Source organism: Nannospalax galili, unplaced genomic scaffold (genome assembly GCF_000622305.1).
Source record: "Nannospalax galili isolate Female #2095 unplaced genomic scaffold, S.galili_v1.0 scaffold580, whole genome shotgun sequence".
In the NCBI taxonomy this organism is placed as follows: Eukaryota; Metazoa; Chordata; class Mammalia; order Rodentia; family Spalacidae; genus Nannospalax; species Nannospalax galili.
In genome coordinates, this window is record NW_008345762.1 from 333,025 (window position 1) to 350,778 (window position 17,754).

The window sequence follows — 17,754 nt, forward strand, 5'->3', positions numbered from 1 at the left end:
TATGTCTTATAGGGTTTATACTGAGTACAATATTGTATAACTGTAATAATTCAACTGTAAACCTAAAAATTTATAGCCAATTCTGAAAAAGATGCATCTTAGCTTAGAAAATTGTTATTGAATATGTCAATGCTGATGTAATGAAATAAATTCTTCTTCTAATCATGTGGTTATTAAATAAATAATTTTTTTAAAAAGAAAATAAAGAATGAAGAAACCATTTTTTGCTAGTTTGAATCACAGTCATAGTTACCTACTTCCTGGTATTTTCTTTTTCCAGACAGACATCTACAGTGATTGTTTTAATACAAAGCTGTCATAATGTATAAGAAGTTTGAAGCTGGCATCTGTGTGAACTTCATAATTCTTTCAGGATGAAAGGAAGGTTCATTGACATCAAAATGTCTCATAAGATTAGCACCTTCCCTGGAGAGTGTGGAACCTGAGCAAGGGGCCAATTCTTAGAGCTGGTCTCTCTCAACAATTACCCAGGAGGGAGGTAATTGTTCCTTCATTGTTACAGATTGTGTTCTAAATTCTTTCTGTACATGTGATAGAGAAAACTCACAAGCACTTAAGTCCCTCTCCTCCCACAGCTGAATCATTTCTGAAGGAGTCTGAAGAAATCAAACATTGCTAATGATAAACTCTATGCTCATCCCAGAGTGGTGAAGAAATGAAATGTTCCAAGAACCAAGAAGTGGAAATGTCTGTTGGTCATTTCAGTATACCTGGGTACATCACAAATTAGAAGGAGTTGGATCACAGGAAAGGGAAACTTTATCAGAACCCTAAGGTGAGTCCCTTGGAGTCTGTAACAAGAAGTATCAAGGGTCTCAGATCCAAACACAATTTTATAGATTTATTAAAGGCTCTGTCTAATTGTCCTTCAAGGCTTGACTTCATTATGGAACCAGTTTCATGGGGCAGCTCTTTAACTCAGAAAGCAAATTTGTAGAAGGCTGGTCTGAATACAACGGCAGTATTGATGCACTTCAGCAGATTGGGAGTAGGGATGGATGAAATGCCTGCAAGAGCTTACCTCGTTCTGTTCATTTTTAAAGTATGAGAACACAGAGAATAGAAGCTCTGGGTTATTTTGGAAGGCTTATCTTATCTGATTTCTTTGATTTAAAAAATTAACTTTGTGAAACCTATTATTCCCAAATCAAGTGGATGCAACTGTAGCTTTGATACACAGATCAGATTCTAAATAAGTGAAGCATGACATGAAATATCTCCTGCTTTGTTCCTTTGGTTTAAGATTGCTTTGACTCAGTAGAGTGAATATAGAAAGCATAATGATTCACTGATATTTTTTAAATGCCAGAAGAAAGGATTTTTGAAAGTTTTCAGCATAAAGAAATAAGTGCTGGAGGAGATAAATACGTTTAACTTGATATATACATTATACAATGTAAGCAATCTATGGCAATACCATTAGTTTTATGCCTCACACAAATCAAGCACAATGCTTTCATGCTATAGTTGCTAAATTAACATACTTTACTGAGAAGTCCTGAGACGCTACCCCCAGTTTCTTTGGGGTAATAAAACCATTGTCTTTTCTCACCGTATTCTCAGCAGATGGCACCAAGCAGAACTGTACAAGGGGGTGGAAACCACACCTCCGTGACCATGTTTGTCCTCCTGGGGCTCTCAGATCTGCCAGAACTGCAGCTCATGCTCTTTCCAGTCTTCCTGGGGATCTATCTTGTGACTCTGACCTGGAACCTGGGCCTTACCATCCTCATCGGGATGGACTCCCACCTGCAGACACCTATGTACTTTTTCCTCAGGTTCCTGTCATTTATCGATATCTGCTATTCCTCTTCCATTAGCCCAAGGATGCTTTCGGACTTCTTAAAAGATGAGAAAACTATTTCCTTCACTGCTTGTGCCACTCAATATTTTGTTTTGGCCTGGATGGCTATATCTGAGTGTTGCCTCCTGGCCATTATGGCCTATGGCACGTATGTAGCCATTGGTAACCCTCTGCAGTACTCAGCCATCATGGCCCCCAGCCTCTGCCAGAGGATGGTTGCTGGAGTCTATGGGACTGGATTCCTTGGTAGCTTGGTTCAAACAACTGCTTGTTTTAATCTCTATTACTGCAGGCCAAATATCATTCAGCATTTCTTCTGTGACTTGCCTCAGGTCATTTCCTTATCTTGCAGTGACACCTTCATTAGCCAGTTGATTCTTTTCCTGGAAGCTGTTTTTGTTGGGTTTGGCTCTTTTTTTATTATCCTTTTATCCTATGTCTTCATTGCTGTTTCCATCCTGAAAATCTCCTCATTCAAAGGCTGTGTCAAGGCCTTCAAGACCTGTGGCTCCCACCTGGCAACAGTGACAGTTTTCTATGGCACAAGCTTCTCTGTGTACTTGAACCACAGCTCTCAACACTCCACAAAACAGGACAAGGTGCTGTCCGTAGTCTACACTATCCTCACCCCCATGTTAAACCCTCTGATCTACAGTCTAAGGAACACAGAAATCAAAGATGCCCTCAAGAGGGTGATGAAGAGGGCAGCAGGTTTACCACAGAAAGAATAGCACCGGGCAGGTATTAACCCTGGGAGAGAGCATGCAGAAGAGCACCGAGGAGACTTTCTGTGAACATTTTTTATTAGTAGGTAGATAAAGATACAGTGATAACCTGGCTTCCTTGATTCTTGGTGTCATTGTGTTAGCTGTCTCCAAGTGGTCTGCCTAAGACAGTGTCATTGACATTAAGCACAGTCAAAATACTAATTCCTGGAACACCTATTCCAAATTCCTGCCCCAAGGCTCAGCACTCAGGTAGAAGCCAGGGGCTGACAGAGTTCATCTATGACCTCGGTCAGTGCTGGGCAGATGAGGTGAGAGGTAGAGACAGGGAGATATCTGGAACTGGCTATCCAGTCTAGATAGAACAGCAAGATTCAGCAAGAGACCCTGTGGTGATTTGAAGGAGGTGCCCCCGACCCCAGGCTCAAGCATTTCAACACTTGGTCGGTTGGTGGCTCTGTTTGGGGGGTGTCATGCAAATCCCTAGGAGGTGTGGCCTTGAAGGTAGCAAGTCACTGGAGGTCAGCTTGGTGAGTTCAAAGCCTCATCCCACTTCCAGTTTATGTCTCTACTTCCTGTAACTGTTTGAGTGCTGCAGTGAGTGCTAGCTTTCTGCTCTGGCTGCCTCCTGCCACGCCTCCCCTCTGTGATGGATTCTTAGCCCTCTGGAACTGTAATCCCAATAAACTCTTTCTTTTATAAATTTCCTTGGTCATAGTATTTTATCACAACAGAATAAATAACTAATCTACACCCTGTCTCAGAAAACAGAGTCCTATCAAGAATACTGGCCCACATTTCAGTGGTTTTACTGAGAAGGGAGCTTTTATTGTCCTTCTAGGTGAGCTTTAAGGAGTAAGGCACCTCTGTGGACTCAACCCATATGTTTAACGCAATATTAACAATAATTCCACACTTTTAAAGTCATTTCAATATTTTCATCAGAAATAAATGACTATCTTACTATTATTGTTTATAGTCTTTCCCCAAAATTCAGATAATATAAATTTTAAATTATTTTAACATTTGTGATGTACTGAAAATTCATTAAGTACCAAAAGTGTTTTAATTTCCCTTAAAGTACTCTTGAATTTCCCTTGTTTATTATTAAAATAGCTTTTTTTTGTATTCTAGATGTTTTAATCACATTTATTTCAGCTTAATTTCTAGCTATCATTTCATTATCTATGTTATCTAATTATACCTGTAACTAACTACTTATCACTGTAACTAACTTGATACTCTTAGCCTACCAATTTCCATAGTGTGATATAACAAACATGTTTTTAATGTCCTCAAGGCCTTATTCTTAAATAATATACATATATATGCATGAATATTTTAAAAGTAAGAAACACATTTGCTCTTATTCCAAAATTATAATTAGATTTTCAAAAATTTAAATTGCAATCTGTCAGAGTAGACCAAAAGCTGAGATAATCTGTACCAAACACAGAATCAAAAATAAAAACCTGTACTTACACACTTTAATTGACCTGAAAAAACAAGCCCTACTGATACACACTTTTTATTAGTTTTGATTTTAAAAGGGAACTCTTTTTTATTAGCTCTGTAAAATTAGCATGTAGAGTAATGGGTTTCATGGTGATACTTTCATACATAGCTTTTGAAGGAACTCTTTTTAAAACAGTAAGATATATGTTGTTGTAATAGAATATACCTAATATTATATAGTCACATTACTCATTTTTATTTTATGGCTTTTCAAAAGAAAACTTCTTTTCTGTGTGATTTATTCACACAGATTTAGTTTACTTTTTGTAAAGCTAAGCCAGAAAATTTGTTGAGTAGAAACACCATGGTAATTTTCAGAGTATGAGTCAAATTACTAAGATTATATTCAAATACTAAGATTAATTCATTCATTCAACAAATGTTGATAAAGTGTGTTTGATGAGCCAGGCACTATTCCAGTTCTAAACACTGAGAGTCCCATTATCAGTGACTAAGGACAAGGTGACCAAGAATGTGCCATGAAACTGTCTCCTATCTCACTTTGGAACCCCAAATAGATGTTTGATGATACCACAGAAAGATTTGCTGAAGCAAGACTCTACCCAACCCTTCTCTGAATTTCACCAGGAACTCCTGCAAAAGATCACAGAAGGGTACCACCAAACTCATTTTTAAGTAAGAAAACCATATTAGACATCAATCCATTACTACAGTGAGGTTCCTGAGGCATTTAACTTATAAAAATAAAAAGATGGGCCTGGAGTGGTGGCGCACGCCTTTAATCCCAACACTCTGGAGGCAGAGGCAGGTGGATCTCTGTGAGTTCAAGGCCAGCCTGATTTACATAATGAGTTCCAAGTCAACTGAAGCTACAGGAGACCCTGTCTTAAAATGACTAAAAAATAAGAAAGAAAAAGAAAGAAAGAGAGAGAGAGAGAGAGAGAGAGAGAGAGAGAGAAAGAAAAAAGAAAGAAAGAAAGAAAGAAAGAAAGAAAGAAAGAAAGAAAGAAAGAAAGAAAGAAAGAAAAACAAAAAGGTTATTTAGTCACAGTCTTGGAAATTCTAGTCCAAGATAGGGCCATTCCATGGCTTTGGGGGTTTGACCAGATCACTGGATGGCAGTGCTGGGGGGTACATTTGAGCAAACTGCTCACATCCTGAGCCTGGAGGCAGAGACACTGAGAGACTGGGGTCGACAAGCCCTTGTATGGTATTCGTGACCCATGGTTAGGTTCCAACTTATCAAAGGCTCAACCACCTCCTACATGTTCCATTCTGGTATTCCAGCCTTTAAGACATGGTCCTTTGAAAATACTCATCCAAAACAAAGCATGTACTGAATGCCAAAGGAAAAATGTGGATAAAGATGGATATGTTCATTAGCTCAACCATCATTCCACATTGAATACTTACATCAGAAACATCACATTGGGCTGGGCTTAATTGCACACGCCTTTCATTCCACCACTCGGGAGACAGGGACAGGAGGATCTCTGCAAGATCAAGGCTAGCCTGTTCTACTTACTGAGATCCAAGCAGGCCAGCTGGGACTAGAGGGTCACCTGTCTCAAAAAAAAAAAAAAATCACACTGTGAGCTGGCTCAGGAAATAAATGCACCTGACCCCAAGCCTGACAACCTGAGTTCAAACCCTGAGCTCCACATGGTGGAAGGAGAGAAGTGACTACCACAAGCTGTCCTCTGACCTCCACAAGTTACCACATGCATGTACACACACACATATACACACAAAATAAGTAAATAAAAATGAAAATCTTATGCCTGACCTTCTTTTGAAAAACCACCAAAGATGACATGTGTCTACCAATGGTGAAAAAATACCTGTTTTGTACTAAAAACAGGACCCAAAGGAGAAAATAGGCAGTATGTGTGCAGGTAGTAACAACAGCATGTCCGGTTTTCAGTGGCATCTGTCACAGGATACATGAGGTGGGAGGAGGGCAGGCCAATGGTGAAAGGCTTCGAGGAATCTACCTCTTCTTGATTAGGTTCACACAGCACCACCCAGCACCAGTTCAGCCCAGATTCTCACTGGTAACTGTATTGCAGACTGAGGGTCAAGTTTAGGGGTCAAATATAACTTGTAGGCTACCTCCTCAGCTAACCGTTGTTAGAAATAAATTGAGATTCGGTGTATGTCTGACTCCTAGCTCCTCTTCATGTTCATCTGGACCAAGTTTGATTCTTAAAGATTTTGTAAGATGAAAACTATCCAGATTCCTCATCAGTAAGACAGAAATTTAATTAGAACAAACAAGACGTGCCACGTGATATCAAAGTGATACTTTGGCTGATTTTTCTATGTATGCAATGACTAAAGCTAGTTTAACATCATAGTTTTATTTCAGAATTTGGCTGCTTTTTACTTCTAGAATGTGGTCCCAAAAAATCTGTGGCCTGTCTTCTAATTAGATAGTGCCAGGCAGCCATCTGGCCTGGCAACAGTGAGAAGAGATGATTTCACATCCAGTTTGTAAAAGTTCCAAGCCATGATGGTGAGAGACAGCTGAGGCTATTTCTTTGCCTGTAGTGATCAGTCCTGCAATGAGGAGGCCTGCCAGTATTGGATGGAGAGTGGGAAGCATGAGGAAGGGAGGGTGGAGCCAAAGCAGGGAAACTCTGATCTAAACAACTGGTTTATGTCTGCAAAGACAAGACACCATGAGCACAAGGACACTCATAGACCAGGCTGATGGGAATCCCTGGAGTGCAGAGCCTGTCTCTGTATGTGCAGGCAGGATATTGGCCATGCTCATTTTTAGGGAAATCCAAATCAGTTATCTGAACATAGGCAAGTGAAGCACTAATGATTCTCCTTTGTGTGTGTGATCACAAGATAAGCAAGCTGTAAATTTGTCCAATTTTCTGTAACTTAAAAAACTTATTCTATTGTATGTGTGCACATATACGTCATGGTGCACATGTTAAGCTCAGAGAACAACTTGTAGGAGTCAGTTCTCTCCTCCCACCACATGGGTCCCAGACACCCAACTCAAGTCTTCAGGCTTGGCAGCAAGTGACTTTGCCTGCTGAGCCACGTCATTGAGAGGATGGTTGATCTTTAGGAGAAAAGTTAAAAATCTCATAGAGCCTACTTAGTGAGCTGTGCACCAGCTCACTACATAGATTTCTCACAGAGATCTGCCTGCCTTCGCCTCCCAAGTGCTGGGATTAAAGCTGTATGGCACCATTCAAGGCTTATGCCCAGCCTTTTGATACAACAGAACATTGCCATCTACAAAATTTATATTGGAAAACCAAGTACTCAAGGTACAAAAAATAATTACAAGGCCGAGTGTGGTGGTGCACGCCTTTAATCCCAGCACTTGGGAGGCAGAGGCAGGTGGATCTTTGTGAGTTCAAGGCCAGCCTGGTCTACATACCAAGTTCTAGGCCAGCTGGGGCTACAGGGAGACCCTGTCTCAAAAAGACAAATAATAATAATAATAATCACAATAAAAATCTCATAATATTTTTAATAAGTTTATTATTTTGTGTTGAACAACATTCATAGCTATCCTGGGCCTTGTGGGGCTCATGAGGCATGAACTGGACACACCTGATTAGTGTGTAAAATCACATGTACTTTTAAAAACTAGGGGATAATTGGTACATCTACAATGCACCCCTACACCTAAGGCTCAGGAAACATCATGAAAGAGGGAGTAGAAAGATTATGAGTCAGAGGACCAGGATGCCGGCTTCCAAATAACGTGCAGTGAAGCTGCACCCATGAACTCTCTCCAGTACGGTGGCCTGAACAAGACCTGCATAAATGACACCAGTAGACATGCCAGTGTAGGTGGGGAAAATTTCACAGGGTCCCACCTCTAAACAGTTCCAAGCAATCAATGGCTGCTGAGGGAAGAAGAATCCATTTTCTCCTGAGATGAGATCGCTGATCCCTGATAAGTCATCTAATCTGAAGAGATCTGCCCTAAGCACCTGAAGCACCACTAAATGAACTCAGTGTGCTATATGTGTGTGTATACATATATATATATAAAACAATAATCATCAAAGAAGAGGACAAGAAATTGAGAGGGAGAAGGGACAATGAGAGGAGTTAAAAGGAGGATTAGGAGGGATTGAAATGACATAAATATAATACTCATATATGAAATATTCAAAAATAAAAAAATTCAAATTAGGGGAAAATTGATAGTACATAGGAATAACCATCATTAGTCTACCAAACTCTACATATCAGATCATGAAATTAACACAAAATCAATAATTAAAATGCATACCAGAGACAATGTAGAAACAAGAAGGTATTTTGACCCAAAAAATGTGTGAAAACTCTCTATGAACCAATCTATAAATAACATTTTAATTAGAAATGAGGACAGTTATCTGGGAACAGATGAAAAGGATTGCCTGGAGAGAAAAATTAGCAATGCCATGTCCCAGGGTCTCAGCCTGCCTGGGCCCTGTAGCTGGGCACACCAGATTCTGACACACATTATCTGTATGGCTTTGATTCCTTTCTTTCCAAATAGACCCATCTGTAATTTGTCTGTTGTGTGTTTTCCTCAACAGATGGAGAATTGAACCCCTGGCAAAGCATAGTTTTGTTCTTTGCTAAAATCTAAAAGTGGCATTCTGAATCATGCAAAGATCTATTCTGAACTTGATTAGCTCCAATCCATCTGGAAAAGATTTTTAGAGGTTGCAGATATGAAACACACCCTGGATTGCTGTAGTTTTATTAAACTGAATTCCATCTTCCACTCACCAGCCCTCAATGAAGAGTTGTGACTTCTCTTGTTTCAACTAACTCTAAAATGCTTAATTCTTTTGAAGTCCAAAATATTCTAATGTGTGTATATTTATGTGTCTTATAATAAATACACTAATTTGGGAAATCTCACTTAACATATGCTTATTGTAAAGCCAATGTTATTTTTGCCTCATTCAAGTTTTGCAACCAATTGCCCTCTTATGTACTAGAATGAATATTAATGAGCCTTCTTGGATAATTGGGCAAACACAAAAGTACTTCCTTTATTCCAAATGCAAAGAGAAAATGTTTGCTTGTGATAAATTTATACATAGTCAAGCAACAGAGATTTTGACAAAGATTTTATTTATTCTTTTAATTGTATGGGTATGCCTGTATGTAAGTATACCCCTGTCACCCTGTCACCCCTGTCATGCAGTGCCCATGAAGGAGAGAAGAGGGCATTGGATCCCCTGGAACCGGTTGTCACTCACCATGTGAATGCTGAAATTCAAACCCAGGTCTTCTTAAAGAATAGCTAATGCTCTTGACTACTGAGCCATCTCTCCAGCCCCTTGATAAAGATTTTAAATTCAGAATCTTCATTCACCAAAAAGATCTATAGATGATAATAGATCACCACGGTTAGCCGGGCTACATAAAAGGTGATGGCTTCATCTTTCCTGTCATGTAAGCAGATTTAGAGAAGTGTGTTACAAAAATATGTGGCATATGGAGCTGAAGAGATGGCTCCTAGGTTAAGAGCACTGGCTGCTCTTGCAGAGGACCCAGGTTTGGTTCCCAGCACCCACATGGGCTAACAACCATCTGTAACTCCAGTTCCAGGAGGTCGGATTCCCTCTTCTGACCTAGGCAGGCATTGCATGACACGGGTGCACTTACCCTCATGCAGACAATACACTCATATACATTAAATAAAAAGTTAAACTATGTGAGATATTAAAGTGCATGGTGGGCACAAGAACTCTCAAGCCAAGTCCCTCAAACATTCCTGCTCTTTTGGGCTCGTGCTTTGGAGTGGCAAACAGGACTCACTGTGTCACAATGATGGCAGAAATGCCTAGGATACAGGCGGTGGAAAAGTAAGTGAGCTGTGACCGAGGGGAGCAGTAAAGGCATAACAGCCAAGATCCAAAGTTCCGCATAATCAGTAGAGCAACCCCTGAACAGTCCAATTTGTAAAAAGTCTGAGGGACTTTCTCTGACTGACAAGCGCTGATGTAGAAGAGCACAGAGCAGCTGAGGCAAAGCATGGCATCCCAAAACACCCCCCAAACCACCATCTCCTGTAGAGGGGAGCATGGTCAAGAATTGCAAATAGAAACAACACGAAACCAAGTAGATAGGCCCAGTTGATGCCAGTATCTATATGGATGTAGAAGATGATCTTGAAGCACATCATCTTCATAACCCTCCATTGTCCCATCTAGACCTTGTACACGAATCCCTCTATCTTCTCCATGGCATGTTGCTCTTCCGCTTTGGTTGAGTTGGTGGTTATCCAATTGCCTTTCTCTTCCAGCAAGAGTCTCAATTCAGTCAGTTACTTACACGCCCTCCATTGCCCTGTGCCCTTACAGATTCTTGGTGGAAAGACATGTGTCTGGTACCACAATACCCTGGAGCTTCAGTTTGGGGAAAGTTTGGGGAGAGGGGGTCTCTCTTCCTCAGAGAACCGAGATCTTCCTGTGATGGTAGACCCAGGACTGCAGTGGCTGGGTCAGATGGGCGGATCCTCTTCCACACCAGCCTGGTAGGTGGTGCTTGGTGGGAGGAGTCGGGCATAGTTACAAACTGACCTCCCTGGAAGTACATGGGCCAGACCTGCCCGCCCAGCACGACCTTGGGGACCTTAGGGCAGGCTTCCTCAAAGTCTCCTTCCTCCACAGGACTACCTGGTCTGTGCACAAAGGCTGAGCTCCCCAGGAGCCCCCAGCTCCATGGGGTCTGCTGTCTTTGCTGGAGGCTATTGTCCCCCGCTCACGGTGCTAGAGGCCTACATTTTAATTCTTTATATAACTTTAACATAGTAACTCAAGAATAAAGGAATTGAACAGAAGGGGCTGTGATTTTTGACACAGTGTATTTGGGGGAAGGAAATCCAAACCATAGTCTAACAATTCACTCTAAACAGTTATGTATATGTGTATATGTTTACACATGCTAGAAACTAGAAAAAAATTGTAAGCTTTTCTATACATCACTGCATAAAATTCATAGAAAGATAAAGATTTGGATTACAGCCATTGCACCACTGCAGAACGGGCGGGGGGGGGGGGCTTTATATAAACAAGTCTCCGTGAGGGAAATGGGAAGAAAATTTCAAGCTGACTGGTACTGACATAGCCACAGGGGTCAAGAAGTACAGTGCAGGACACCAGTGTTTCCTGAACAAAAGACGCTGGAAGAAGAGAGGGTTTGCTAGATACTTAAGGACAAAGATTAGCAGTCAATTTGGGTGTCATCAGCCCAGATCACGTTGTCCTTCTAAGAACATGAGGTAAGCCTGTGCATATTTGGTAATTAAGAAAAGCAGACTGGTCCTGATGTCAGGTCAAAGTGTGTATAAAAAAGGCAGAAAATCCCAGCACCCACATGGCAGCTAACAACTGTCCGTAACTCCAATTCCAGGGGATCCGACAGCCTCTTCTGTCCTCCGCGGGCACTGCACAACATGGGTGCACTTACACACATGCAGTCAATACACACATACATGTAAAATAAATATTTTTTTAAAAAGGTAGAAATGCCTTTGTAATGACATAGTGTAATTAGAGTTGCTGGTCTTTTCTTGTTTGTGTGGGATTTGCTTAGCCAGGCACACATGAAACTAAATATAACTCTTGACTGTTTCTCTGTCATTCATCATGTTAAGAACTTCTGAGTTTGAGTGTTCTAAAATGTTAAATCTCCCCCACAAGTCACAGACAGTGTCAGAACCAAGAAGAGGGAGGCTACTCTGCTCTCATCGAAAAGGAAATAGATGAGCTGGTGTTTCTTGATGAAATCATCCCTACCAGATGTGAGCCGCTCAAAGGCAAACAAGGAGTTTTGTCTGTTCCATTTATGTTTCTGTCTGAAAACCTGACAGGGTTTGACACATAGGCATCAAATAAATAATTATTGAACAAATGAACACTTTTGAACTCAGCTTTTGAATACTTTTTTACAGGCACTTCCTTCAGAGCCTGTAAGTATACTTAGCCTATTATTATAATAGAACATATAACATGTTTTATAGCCAGAAACAATAGTCTATAATATATAATAACAATCAATATAGTCATGAACACTTATTTAGTGCTTCTTGTGTACCAGGCACTGATATAAGAACCTAATTTATACAAACCCATTTATATCCGCACAGTCTCAGGAAGTAACAGTGTTTCTCTGCCCATTTTACACATAAAAGTTGAAATAAGCTAAAATTTTACAGTTGACATTTTGTGGACAATGTGAAGTAGATGGGAATGAGTTAGACCTGCTGAAATTTTTATAGATATAAAAATATTTATTAAGTTCTTTATAAATTAAGTGCACAGCTTTTAGAAAAGGTAAAGGCCTCCATAATGAGCACACATATATATACTTAGATACTTGTAAGTTTTATGCTCGTTAAAATGGTCATCTTAAAAAAGAAAAAAAAAATGGTAATCTTTTCCCAAAAACTTAAAGTTTATAATTTTTGTATATAGTAAACCAGATATTTACTGACCTTGTTACTGCCAAGCAGATATCTCAAAGATGAGGAAAAAGGAATTCAAGATGGACCTATTTCAGGTAAAATGCCAGGAAAATTCAAAACAGTAAAAATTAATATAAAAACTTGATTCCTTAATTAGTATCTTTTATTTTTTATATTTTCAAAGGATTGTCAATACATATTCTAATTATCTCTGAAAATCTTTCTTTTAATGCTTCATTAGTATAGTCCTAAATCCTGGTACTCATGCAGTACAGCATGTAGCTGGTACCTTTTCCTGAGGCAGCTCATGGATTTTGGCATAATAAAGTATCTCAATGCTGCATGTTAAACGCCATGCTTTACTGAGTCTCTGACTTCACCCCTTTTGCTGCAACATCAATCCCCAGGAGTTCCAAGTTCCTCTGGTTGTTTTCTTTGTGTTGTTTCTTGTTCTTCCAGTCTTTTTCGAAGTAGAGAGAGTTCCCTTTGATGCTGTTCCTCCAGCATATGAGGAGGAAAGGAAAGTTCCATTCCAGGAACCATGGCTGATGACTGAAAGCTAGAAGGATTGATAGATGCTGTTGGAGGCTTGTTAGGGACCAAAATTAGACTTCGAAATTCATTATATCTTCTCTGTATATCCTTTAAGTCATTTTTTAAGCCTTGTATATTCTTCAAGTGGAACATTTTGTCTATTTAAAACCTGGTTTTCTGTCTCCAATTGTTCTTTCTTTGCAAGACTTCTACTTTCTCTCGCAATCTCTTCAATTTGTTTTCGTGAAGAGCTTTTCTTTTTTTCTGAGCAGTTGCAGCTCGTTGTAGTTTCCCTTTAGCTAGATTATACTTTTCTTCTCTGTCTGTGATAGCTCATGAAGCTTGTGTTTTTGTTCCAACCACTATATCTGTTTTTCTTCCAACGTCTTTTCAACTTCTAGTTGCACGTTTTCAGGTTGGCTTCTCAAATTACGGCATTCTTGTTTGAATCTCTCCACCATTTCCTTAGCATTTGGTTTGAATTCAGCAAGTCGTTCTCTGTGCCAGTGAAGTCACTTGGAGCTGCAAACATCTGATTTACTGTTTCAGTTCAGAATTTCCATTTTTTTCTTTCTCTGCATTTTCAGTATTTACAATTTGTTATTGAAGTTTTAACCTAATACTTTGAAGTTCCCTTCGGGCTGAGTCTTCTGCCATCTGCGAAGGCCATAAATTCTCTTCACACTGATGTTTTCAGATTGCCTCCAGGCATCATGCTCCACCTTCATCTTCTCTAAATCTGCTAATCTGGTCTCCAGTTCTAGCTTTTCATCTTGTAACACCACAAGTCTCTGATAACCTTTTGGCAGCTTGTACTTTACGTATTAATTCTCGATCTTTTTCCACTAAGAGTGCTTTGTGATGTTCCAGAGTTGATTTGAGAATTTCATTGTCTGACTGCAATCCATCTCATTCACTTCGAATCTTATTCCTTTCTCTTTCCAGCTCACTCTTAGTGCTTGCTGCCTCCGGTTTGATGTCTGTTATTTCCAGTTTGTTTGAATGTTTAAGGTCTTTTACTTTACTGATCAGTGCATTTACTTCTCAGTCAGCTTTATGCAATTTACTGATCAAACAACTGTTTTGCTCATTGCTTGACTGCAGCTTTCTCTAAGCTTTCAGCTTATAGCTTAGCTGACTGCTTTTCAGCCCCCAGGGATCTGAGTGTAGCCTGCATCTCAGCCAACTGCGTCGTGTTCTTTGGCCATCTTCTACCTGAGCACCAGAACTCTCTTTTTCGGCCCTTAGTTCTGTTACTGGTGCCTCTAAACCTTTCAGTTTCTGAAACGGATTTTTTCTCGAACAAGTTGCTCCACTCCTCTGCTGTCTCTAATGGGATCAACACTAAGCAGCTGGTTAGCAGCTCTTCTTTGTCTCTCTCCAGTCTTGCAGCCTCTGATTCATATTTCACTTTTTCTTCTTCTGAAATACGTGTAAACTCTTCTTTCTGGTGTTCAGATTCTGAGGTGAGAAATGTATGTTCATAGCGAAGCTTAGTATATTCAGTTCTATACTTTTCTTCTTCTTCAAGCGTCCGAAAACGCTCTCACGTTGGCCCTTCTAATTCTTGTTGCATTTGAGCTTCAACCGATTCCAATTTTTGTGGCATTAATACCTGCAGTTTCATTTTTTCCAAGTCTTTAATTTTCTCTATTAAATCCCCTCTCAGATCTTCAAGGAGCAGTTGGACTTTTTCCTGGTTAGTTTACTTTTCATGTAATAGGCGCTTAAGTTCATTTTGTGATTTTATGTATTCTCCTTGCAACCTTGTGTGTTCAACTTTCAGAGCCTGATAATTATGCTTATGATGTTCACATCGTAACTCTCTCATCAATTAACATATTTCCGAACTCAGGTTCAGGATTTAGCATACTGTCTCCACCAGGTGGAAATACACGAAAACCGTCCATATTTGCAAGGGAGCTGAGAACTATGAATAAGTTGTGGCTTTCTTAATGTTTTGGTTTTCTTTGGGGAGTATTTCCAACTTCTTTCTTGCTAAGGCAGAATCCCAGGAGATCAATTTATGTCAAACTCCGGCTCGGTCCCCGCGACGTGCGGAAGAGCCGTGAGCTGGGGCCCGCACTTGTCCCGGGAGAACAGCGCCGCTCCAACCAGCCGCACCGCTCTGTCTGCTCGCACGCGGAGGCATGGAGGCCGAGGGCTTCGCTCCCTCCTCCGGAGTGTACTCCCAGCCCGCCACGCCTACCCCGGTCCCAGCGGCCGCTCATGCGGCAGGCTGCAGAGGAGGAGCCCCTGAGCCCGGCGGGACGAGCCTGTGGAAAGCGGGGGAAGCCTGGGAAACTCCGATGGTGGACCGGACGGATCGGCGATCCCGGCTCCTCCCCCTCGGCGCCCAGGCCTCCTCAGGGCCGCCGGACCAACCTGGGCGCCGAGCTGCGGCCGACACGCCGTCAAATGCGCCGGCCACTCGCCCCTCCACAGCGCGGCGGAGTAGAGCCGGTACAGCAGACCTGCTGAATTTTTGAGGCGGAAGTATCCTTAGATCTTTTGTCACAGAGAAAAAAAATATTGGTGAATTTGCTTCCATCATGTTTTTTGGTTTTCCGTTTATCTGAGTGCCCTGCTGCTGTAAGGCTGGTTTCCGGTTCCACACTGGCCCCATGGAAATAGAAATACCTGCTTCTAGAGTCCCTGTTCCTTTGTCATTAAAGCTTCCAAATGGCTTGTGGGAGTTTATTGTTTTTCTGAGCAGAGATAGCCTTGCTCTTCCTCCCAGAGGCTGCGTTTGTGACTCCAGGGTCCCAGGTGTAAAGCCCAGTAGTCATTAGAGCCAGCCTCTCAGAGTTCTAATTGCTCCCTGGAGTTATGGTGTCAGGAGCCAACTAGCCACCAGCAGAGCCTTCTTTCCATTCACCTGCCTTATCCTCCTGTGAGACTCCCCTTCTTTGTGTCCAAAAATACTTCCTTTTGTGTTAGAGGACAGGCTTCCACCTTAAGAAGGCTTCAAGGGGCTTGGAGAGATTGCTCAGCAGTTAAGAGCACTGGCTGCTCTTGCAAAAGACTGGAGTTTGAATCCCAGCATCCACATGGCAGCTAACAACTGTCTATAACTCCAGTTCCAGGGAATCCAACACCATCTTCTGACTTCCACAGGCATTGCATGACATGGGTGCACTTACACACATGCAGGCAAGACACTCATACACATAAAACAAAAATAAATCAATAAAAAAGAACCCTTTTGTTGAAAGTAAACCACACATGAACAGACCAAGACTTCTGCTAAAATATAGTGATTAAGAACAAAAATTGGATTCCAATTCTAACTCTGCTGCATTATTAACATAAGTGTGTATGAAGTTGTTTAATGTCTTACATACCAGCTTCATCGTTTGTGAAACCAGTAAGATAATATCTGCCTCAAAGGTGTTTTTCATTTTATTTATTGCTTTATTTTATGTGTATCAATGTACTGCCTGCATGTATGTAAGTGCATCTGTGTTGTCCAATGCCCCTGGAGGTCAGAAGAAGGCATCAGATTCCCCTGGAACTGGAGTTGTGGATAGTTGTTAGCCACCATGTGGGTGCTGGAAATTGAACCCAGATCCTCTACAAGAGCAACCAGTGCTTTTAACCAGTAGGCCATCTCTCCAGCTTCCATCTCAAAAGGGTTTTCTGGTTAAGATGTGAATAATCAAGCCTTCATGCAGATAAACAGAAGTCATTCAACAGAAGAAAACTAATAGCATCATCATCTCTTGGCTCATGGCCAAGTATCTTTCCTTTAACCCTCACTTTTTATTGTGACTCATTTTCATTGTGATGAAAAACAATTCACTTACTCCTTAGTGTCTGGGTGTTGCTCCTAGTATTGTCACTGCCTGGATGGGTCCCGGTGGGAAGTCACTTAGTCCTCCACGGCTGAGCTCCAAAAGCCTCCTATTTTGAAGAATAAATTTTCTTCTTTCCTTTTTCTTCCTTTATTTATTTTATTTGAAATACATTCTTCAGTAATAATGCTTACCAAAAAAAGTGTCAATCTGATCCATGAAACTCAATCTAAAAAGGAAAAAAGTGAATGCATGACCTTTCACTCATGTCCATATGGGCAGCACTAATCGGACTTTGGACTTTCAGATATGTAAGTAAGTAAGTAAGTAAATAAATAAATAAATAAATAAATAAATAAATAAATAAATTTAAAGGGATAACATGGAATTTGGAAGAAGATGTGATGGGTTGGTCCTGGGGGGTAGTTAAAACGGGAAAGTGAGGAGTAGATATGATCAAGATACATTGTATGAAGTGCTCAAAGAATTTAAAAAATTAGAAAAAAGTGGAGAAGAAAAGAAAGGCAACTAAACTATTGAAAAGTTAAATAAACTGCGTCTTCTAGATGCAGGAATATGATTACTGATATTCTTGCTGTACAAGGTAATGGGTTTAATTTAGGGAAAGAAATTTAGTAACTAAAATCACTGTGGTCAGACTGTGAACATGAAAAGGCATAGAAGCTATTTAAAAAATTAGAAAAAAGTGGAGAAGAAAAGAAAGGCAACTAAACTATTGAAAAGTTAAATAAACTGCGTCTTCTAGATGCAGGAATATGATTACTGATATTCTTGCTGTACAAGGTAATGGGTTTAATTTAGGGAAAGAAATTTAGTAACTAAAATCACTGTGGTCAGACTGTGAACATGAAAAGGCATAGAAGCTCTTTGTCACAAGAAACATGTTTATGTAGGCTTAGGAATAAACCAGCCTCCTGTAGGAGATCCTGA

General features: G+C 40.6%; 1 protein-coding gene and 1 pseudogene across 1 annotated transcript; one reads left to right on the top strand and one right to left on the bottom strand.

Annotated features, from left to right (window-relative positions):
• Positions 1–1,587: 1,587 nt before the first annotated feature.
• LOC103741274 (olfactory receptor 5A1-like) lies at positions 1,588–2,556 on the top strand. Its single transcript, XM_008842028.2, has one exon. It carries the CDS (start codon positions 1,588–1,590, stop codon positions 2,554–2,556), a length of 969 nt encoding a protein of 322 aa, XP_008840250.2.
• A 10,315-nt stretch (positions 2,557–12,871) lies between these two features.
• On the bottom strand, positions 12,872–14,919 carry LOC103741243 (annotated as a pseudogene).
• Between the last annotated feature and the right edge of the window lie 2,835 nt (positions 14,920–17,754).

Bases quoted from the DNA above. Each gene is read 5' to 3' on its own strand.
- LOC103741274 (XM_008842028.2), top strand. From the start codon at position 1,588: ATGGCACCAAGCAGAACTGTACAAGGGGGTGGAAACCACACCTCCGTG.